General features: G+C 34.4%; 1 protein-coding gene across 2 annotated transcripts in view; it reads left to right on the top strand.

The window, feature by feature from the left end:
• The window catches only part of LOC106871451 (tryptophan 5-hydroxylase 1), a 270,677-nt gene extending 261,897 nt beyond the window's left edge, over positions 1–8,780 (top strand). For both annotated transcript variants that reach the window (XM_089358348.1, XM_089358349.1), the window contains 2 exons: positions 5,262–5,491; positions 7,300–8,780. In XM_089358348.1, the coding sequence (XP_089214474.1) occupies positions 5,262–5,491; positions 7,300–7,483 (414 nt within the window). In that variant the 3' untranslated portion in view covers positions 7,484–8,780. The remainder of the gene's footprint in view (positions 1–5,261; positions 5,492–7,299) is intronic.
• Positions 8,781–9,059: the final 279 nt, after the last annotated feature.

Below are 9,059 nucleotides of genomic sequence, written 5' to 3'. Positions count from 1 at the left end.
CCCGTCGTATATATGTATACATATATGTATGCTTGTGTGTCTGTGTTTATCCCCACCAACATCACTTGACAACCGATGCTGGTGTGCTTACGTCCCCGTAACTTAGCGGTTTGGCAAAAGAGACTGATAGAATAAGTACTAGGCTTACAAAGAATAAGTTCTGGGGTCGATTTGCTCGACTAAAGGTGGTGCTCCAGCATGGCCACAGTCAAATGACTGAAACAAGTAAGAGAGTAAAGAGTATATAGGTGTGTAACGTCATGGAGAATTGGGCAGTGTAACCCCTACGTATTGTAGAATCTCATCGTATTTTACATAAACTGTAGCTTCATTAATCGTAACTCCGAGTTACATATTATCGATTCGCGAAGGGCTGTGTATATTAAAGACAGTGCAAGCTATGGAATCGAGTCGTTAAGGAAAGTAAAAACGAGAGTGTTTAAATATAATGCTGGATCCCAGTGGAATAGTGTTAGGGACCGTCACATACTTGTATTTTGCATGTAATCGTTTGGTTGTATAAGTTATCTTAGAGGTTCTAGGAACATGTAAAAATAAAGATGTTATAAAAATACACAAGTATGAAAGAAATAAAACCTTAAAATAAGGCAACAGACATGATAAAGCGTTATCATATATGGTTATATTAACAAGGAGCGGTGATGAATCGATAACATTAATGTTGTTAGTTGATGTTTTAGTGTGAACAGTATAATAAAAAACTGTTAGCTGTGTATTTATACAAGCGTCGTAAATTGTTGTACAACTCAATATTTATATTGCGTTGTAATCACGAAATGAGAATGAAATTGTAAAAGAGAGATAAAACTGGATTGCTGTGAATATAAATATTTACCCTCAATTAGTAGCTCAAAGGGGGGATCGTTTTTCGCTTCCCTTTTTTACATTTACATCTGCGCATGGGTACATCCACCTAATTTATTACGTATTTACGTTCTGCTTGGATACACATACACATGCACACACACACGTGTGTGTATGTGAGTGTGTGTGTGTTTGTGCGTGTGTGTGTGTGTGTGTGTGTGTGTGTGTGTGTGTGTGTGTGTGTGTGTGTGTGTGTGTGTGCAGATTTGTATGTCTTGTGTTATGTATGCATTCTCATGCCTATACTTGTATATCTATACATGATCGTATATACTTAAATGATAAACTTCTGGAAAGTTTTGCAGATTTTTACAGTTCAAGTGAATCTGTGGTCTTCGAATCAGCTTTCTCTTTGCTGGTTCTGAAAAACCTATTTTCTCGAGATTGGTATTTAGGCAGGGTGCTACATATCCCAGTGCTCCAACGATTACAGGTGCAAACCTGAACTTGTAATCTGGATTGAGTAACTACAAATTTGTCAGTAGTTTAGTGCATGTATTATCTTTTTCACTGAACTTCAGATTTATGTTAACTTACGCTGGACACCTGATTTCCTGACCTGTACACAGTTTCTCTTCCCCATCCCAAATCATTATGTCAGGCCTGTTTTGTGTACATTTTATTGTGTGCATTTCACTGAGACATTTCACCAGTACTCCTTTGTACTGAGTGGCTATGGCTTCCACCCTATTGTGGCTTCCACACACACAGCAGATAAGAGCACATACACTCATACATTTATACACAGATGTATTAATCTTTTCTACTCTAGGCACAAGGCCCGAAATTTAGGAGGTGGGGCCAGTCGATTAGATCGACCCAGTACGCAACTGGTACTCTATCGACCGCGAAATGCTGAAAGCCAAAGTCGACCTCGACACTGTTTGGGACCGCTCGAATACTCCAGAAGGTGCTCGAAAAATAAGAGGTGTTACCTTAGTTCACTGGTAGTGAACAGCTGACACTGTAGTAAATCTCCAGCATTAGAAGTTGTGCAAAGGCAACAATAATAATAATGATTTCAAGTTTTTGCCACGAGGGCAGCTTGGGAAGGGGATTAAGTCGATTACATCGACCCCAGTGCGTAACTAGTACTTATTTAATCGATCCCGAAAGGATGAAGGGCAAAGCAACCTCGGCGGAATTTCAACACAGAATGTGAAGACGGACGAAATCCCGCAAAGTATTTTGCAAGGCGTGCTAACCATTCTGCCAGCTCGCCGCCCTAATAATAATAATAATAATAATAATAATAATAATAATAATAATAATAATAATAATAATAATAGGCGTACGGAAAACACTCGGCAAGAAATGGAAGAAAATTTGTAGAGAGAAGAAAAAAAACAACACAATAATAATATTGTGATTCGATCCTTAGATGTTTACTCTGCAACTAATTTTCTGTTTTTGACATAAAAGTTCTCTTTGACATTTTTCCTGAACAGATTTGTTTCATTAGTATTAAACATTGGTTTCAAAGAATAGAAAAAATATCGTAAAACACACACACACACACACACACACTAACACACACGTCCACGCACACACACTCGCGCGCGCACACCTCCCCACACACAAAGAGGCATAGATTAGAAATGTAAGTAATGGGGACACGGGGAACATTAAATTTGAACACAATATTTTGTGCAGTTTTCTTATCGATTGATCAATTTTTGCCGTGCAGTTTGATAGTCTGCAGAAATCTAAAATTCATGTTGTAGTTATTTAAATGCCTGGTTCGTAATGTTGATTGGATTAAAATTTTTTACTTCTAATATCGTATAACAAAGATGTCTATAAACAATCCTTTTTAAATTTTATCTTTTATCGAAAATAATAGAGCGTGTTCATTGCTTGTATTACTACGTATGCAGTAATATTGTATAATATTACTACGCATGCGTGATCTGTTCTTTGATTGGCTTTGATATTTTTTCCTTGCTTATTTTCAGTGCTCCACCATTTGCTTCGTTTATACAAAACTGTTTGGCAGATTCTGTTGATCCCTTTCAAATTTGAAATTAAATCAATTTCAAATATTTAAGTTTTTATTTCCTGAAATATCGAATATTCTTCGATTTTGGTCGGATATCTAAAATGTTATTAATTAATTCGGAAAATATTTTAACAAATATTGAAATATATTTACATTAAGCGCAAGTTAGTGCGGCATACCTCACTATCTTAAAAGTGAAATAAAAGTAAAATGGAAATGAAAATAATAAAATCCCAAAAGGAAAACATCGCAATGACGGAGTATTAAATCTATATGAAGTAGCAAGATTTAAAACAAAGCTTGACCAAAAGTAAATCTATGCCTAAATGAAACCGTCTAAGCATTCCCTATCGCATTACTCTTATGATGGCACTTACACATCCAGTTGAGTAAGGAGGAATGTCGTCGTTAACATTCAAGTTTATACAAGCTAAGTAATTTCCTTGATACCAGAGTCCACATAAAATGGAACATGAAAATATCTCTGATCCCGAAGAAGTGCTTATTCTAAATGAAGTTCTCCTCAAGAACTTTCCTTAGTATATGATAGCATGAAAAAAAATACACGGTCTCTAGGTCCCGTGTATTATCTTTCGATTGTATCATACACCATTCTGCAATCACCACTCAGCCAATCTAGTATGTAACATTTGCTGAGTTACCATTTCCAATATGTAACCCAAACTGACCAATGAAAACAAGTCTTACGCTTTACCTAACGACATACAGTTTTACTTAGACGCCATGGACACACGAACTCAATTTTAACATGTTTGACTGATCAGATATTCTTTGTACGACCTGTCAAATCTACTATCTCCAGTTATGCAAATCTAAGTAAAAATTATTAACAAAAAATAGCATGTGTTGGGTGGGGGTGTGAGAGGTTTCTTTTCCCCTCATAAGCTATTGGTCAACTTGGTGCAGACAAAATCATGTGGTGAAAGTCACATTTAGAATATTCTTGTTAAAGTGATCCTTCTAGGATCTAACCTGTAACCACATGGTTTCAAAGAGAAGTTCTTAACCACATAGCTTTGCCAACGCTCCTATTAATAAATTTACAAAATCCTTTCAATACGAACATTAGAAGGACAAATTTCGCAATTTTGAAACAAAAAGATAAATTATAAAACAGCAAATGATCATGAATCGTATATAAGCGATATCATTTCATTCGTATTATGCAAACACCTGTTCCGGCATTGATTTATAGAAGAAAATTATTTTGCCTTCTCATTATCTGAAATATCGTTTATTTATATATTTTCTTTCTGTATTGAAGGTGTGATATTTGTATTTTTCATACGTATAATTTATATCTCCACACTTTCTAAAGCTAGCATAACACCCACCAAAATTTATGATACGATTATGGACTACTGAAATATATGTAGCAAACGTCTGTTGACATTTAAAGAATCAATATTTTCCCTGCAATATATTTCTTCGAATAATTATACGAGTTAAAACTGTGACAGAATGACAGAATTTGAAAAGAGATATGCATGTAAAAGTGGAAATCACACACACACACGACGCACGCACGTGTGTGCATATGTGTGTGTGTGTGTGTGTGTGTGTAGTTTTTTTCTTTTAATCGTTTCAGCCATCAAACTGCAAACATGTTGGGGCACCGCCTTGAGGAATTGTTTTGCCGAATGAATCGACACCAGTACTTTTTTTTATTAAGCCTGGTACTTATTCTATCGGAGTCTTTTCGCCAAACCGTTAAGTTACTGAGGCGTAAACAAACCAACACCGATTGTCAAGTGGTGATGGAGATAAACACAAAGACAAAGGCACACATATAAATATATATATATATATATATATATATATATAACTACGACAGGATGCTTTCAATTTTCGTCTACCAAATCCACTCAGTAGGTTTGGTAGGTAGGCGGCTATAGTAGGTAGAAAAGGTTGTCTTCGTCTGTTGTTTTTTTTTTAATTCTTCTTATATATATATATATATATATATATATATATATATATATATATATATATATATATATGAAGTGAATGTCGTGGAAAAGAAAGCGAACAAATTCTTGGGAGCACCCTAACATTTCCTAGAAACTTCTATGCTTTCACAACAAAGAAATCATAACTTATACATGCTGTTGTTATTTAATTCCAAGTCAGCCCTGGACAAACGTAATTGTGATTCAAAGATGTTCTGGCCGTGACTGTACAGTATAATTTTGTACATTTTTTTTTTTTTTTGTATAGCTAGGACTACCTTATCCACCATAACATTATTTTAAAGATGATTTAATGTGATTTAAGAGTAATTTCCTTATATATAATAAGGAGAACTCTTTAGCTTGATTTATTCTCTAGTCTAAATTGACTGCTCTTTCTCTTGTAGCTTTATTGGTTCACTGTGGAATTTGGCCTGGTGAAGGAGCCATGTGGCATTCGTGCTTATGGAGCAGCAACCCTGTCGTCTTATGGGGAACTTGAACATGCCTTATCTAACAATTGTGAGAAGAAACTTTTTCAAACGGAAACAGCATCTCTTCAGGAATATGACGATAACGATTTGCAACCCATCTACTTTGTTGCAGAATCCTTTGAAGATATGAAAGACAAAATGAGGTAGTATCATTTTCTTTCTTGTTACATCCCTATTATTGCAAATACATACACACGTATTTGCATGCTCATAAACATACATATTGGGCCATGCCATAAATAATGCGGTTTTTTTCTCAATTCATTGAACTAAAAATCGGAGGGGGACGGGGTAAATTACCTGCATCAACTTGCTATAAAAGCAGGTAGTAATTTTACCTTGTACTTATTCTTGATGCAAGTTTTCAAGAGTGTAGTTCCATCGTAACAATTATTTTTTCAAAGCTATAACGGAAATGGAAAAGGAGCATATTCGGCATATTTTGCCTTATGAGTTCAACAAAGGCAACAACGCAACGGAAAGTGCGAGGAATATTAATACAATATATGGGGGTCGGACAATAAGCGTAAGCCAGTGTCAACAGTGATTCCAGAAATTCCGAGCCGGAAACTACGAGCCCCGTCCTGGAAGATCTGTAGAGCTCGACGAGGACATCCTGCAAACCCTGGTGGAAAACAATCCCATCGTAGTTGAGTAACTAGCAGAGAAGCTTGGATTTGGTCCTTCAACTATTCATAGACACGTGCGTGCCATCGGAAAATGACCATCTTTGGTTTCAAAAGCAAAGATGTTCTTCCATCAGGATAATGCTCGGCCACATACAGCGAGGATCCCATTCACCAGACATTGTTCCATCTAATTATCATTTATTCTGCAGTCTTCAAAATCATTTGGACGGACAAAAAAATATGAATTCTGTAGACGAGATTAGAACAGTACTGGAGGAGCATTTTTCGTCAGGAACAAGTGAATTTTGGTAGAGGGGCCTTGCAAGACTACCACATAGATGGAAGAGTATTGTAGAAAATGAAGGAGAGTATATTTTAGATTTAAAAAGAATTTTGTTTATCTTAATTTTTAAAAATAAAGGAAGTATTAAAAAACCGCATTATTTATGGGATGACCCAATACATACATACATACATACATGCATGCGCACATATGCATACAATGCATACAAACACATATACACGCACAAGTATATACACACATACAAACGTGTGTATATATGTGTGTGTGTGTTTGTGTATATATATATATATATATATATATATATATATATATATATATATATATATATATATATATATATATATATATATATATATGTATATAAATATATATATGCATGTATATATATATATATATAAATATATATATATATATATATATATATATATATATATATATATATATATATATATATATATATATATATATATATATATATATATATATACATCTATCTATATATATGTATATATATTGTATGTATGTGTGTGAGTGTGTGTGCGTGCGTGCGTGCGTGCGTGCGTATGTGTGTGTATGTGTGTGTAGATTCCAACGGCTCTATAAATGTGCATTATTGCACAAATGATAATACCTGCTTTACTACTCTGGCAAGTATGATGAAATTTGTGCTTCACTGAGGTATATTCAGACTGGAACATTCTCAGAGTTATCACTCGCACTTGCCAAAGAACTCTAATTTTTTCCTGTGGTATTGAGCAGAATATTTGCTATAACGATATCTTTACTTCAGCAATATCAGTGACGAGCCTGTTTTAAATGTTACGGAAAATAGGTCAGTTTTAAAATATTGATGCCCATGTCACAAAAACAAAATTTGAAGAGAACAATAGCCATTTCCTTTGATTTCTGGATAGATTCAAAGAAGAAATAACACTTAATGACGAAACACACAAAAAAAAGTTTTAATTTTCTTATAGTGTAATTAAAGTTAATGAATATATTTTCTCTTTTTCAACAGGAAATATGTGGCACAAATCAATCGTCCTTGCGAGTTTCATTACAACGCTTTCACACAATCATTGGTTGAGTTGAAAGACAAACAGTCTTTGCAGTCTGTGATGAGAATCATCAAGGGAAACGTTGACAGCGTGCAGAAAGCTCTGAAATATCTAGATGTGCGCACAGTCCAGGTGACTGCATGAAGGTTAACGAGCAAGCGTATCTGATACAACAGTCGACTGAATTCCTTAGTTGAAGAAATCTGAAATTATAGTTAATGTTAATGATGGCAGATATTTTTATGTTATATGCTAAGTGGATACACCACTTTAGAAAGGAATCATTAGTTTTAGATATGAATCGGTTAACAGGCATTGTAGTTGATCCATTGATTGTTATTGAAATTCGTTTTAATTTTTCTGCAAATAAATATACAATTATCCAATATTAACTAACACCTACAGAATATATAAAAATTCACATCTACAGGAAACTATCATAGAAAACGTGGTTATTTTATTTTTTCGCATACTGATATATGTATGCATGTATGTATGTATATATGTATGTGTGTCTGTGTGTCTGTATATATATCTGTATATATACATATGTATGCATGTATGTATGCATGTATGTATGCATGAATGTATGTATGCATGTATGTAATACAAGTAAGAACACAAGGAATGAATTTAGAACAACTTTATTTTTTACCTAAGATTGTTTCGGTACCATTTTTTTTCACGTAAATGCTATTTATGCAGCCTCATCGGTGACATAATTGTAACCAATGAAACGAGCTGGAATAATGTGAAAGAGATCAAGCTAAGTTTCATCTATATATCTATACATAAAAAAGTACATACCTAGATATAAGTGGTGAAGGTAGTCTCCGAAGAATTCCATGAGGGTCATGTTATATATGTGTATACGTGTGGGTATATATGCGTTTGTATGTGTATGCATTGTGCACATACATACTACAGTTGACCTACTATAATTTCTTTGGCTCAAACGTGGACAGAATTATAAATATAGGCGTTTGTACGAAAAACATTTACGACCTAATAAAATTCTGAACTCCAAACGGCTAAAGAGTTAGACCATGCTTAGGTTTACGTTAATCGTTTACAGGAAAGAAGGTAGAAAAGCCATAAAGTTATCATTTTTAATCCGGAAACCAGAGATAAGCTAAATATTTTAAAACTGCAATACCTACTTGTCACGTGAGAATGATATTACGACACATCCGTTGGACTTCCAGTAAAGACACGCAACATTAGGTTTAGACTGGGTGATGTGTATGTTCGTTAGTTTGTAGCTGAGGTGTACACGGCACGCTTAGAATTATTTACCGATATCAACATTTTTTTTCCATTTTCCTTCTTAGAATTTAATCTTTTGATCTATATCTGGGACATTCCGGAACATTTTAAGGTTAAACGGGATGTATGGTAATCCTATATACAATAACCTCTTACTTTAGAGATTGGCGAAAAATGAGAGAAATAAATGCATAAGTATGTATGTACATAAAGCTCAAGAAATGTTACGGTTTGATAGAGATGTTTTTCCCCTACTCTCTGTTACACACAAACATAGACACATACATACTTATACACACTTACACATACACATACGTTAAGTAGGCATCATTAGACCAAGGCATTAATTGATTTCAAATTTGTTGAAAGTGTATGTTTCCACTCTTCACTGACGAGATATAAATGTAGCACAGCTTCATATTTCTGATCTAGAAATACTTAGAGGAATATGTAT

This window comes from Octopus bimaculoides, chromosome 10 (assembly GCF_046866305.1).
Source record: "Octopus bimaculoides isolate indiv1 chromosome 10, ASM4686630v1, whole genome shotgun sequence".
In the NCBI taxonomy this organism is placed as follows: Eukaryota; Metazoa; Mollusca; class Cephalopoda; order Octopoda; family Octopodidae; genus Octopus; species Octopus bimaculoides.
Note: the sequence above shows the minus strand (reverse complement) of the source record. Positions and strands in the feature narration are given on the sequence as shown.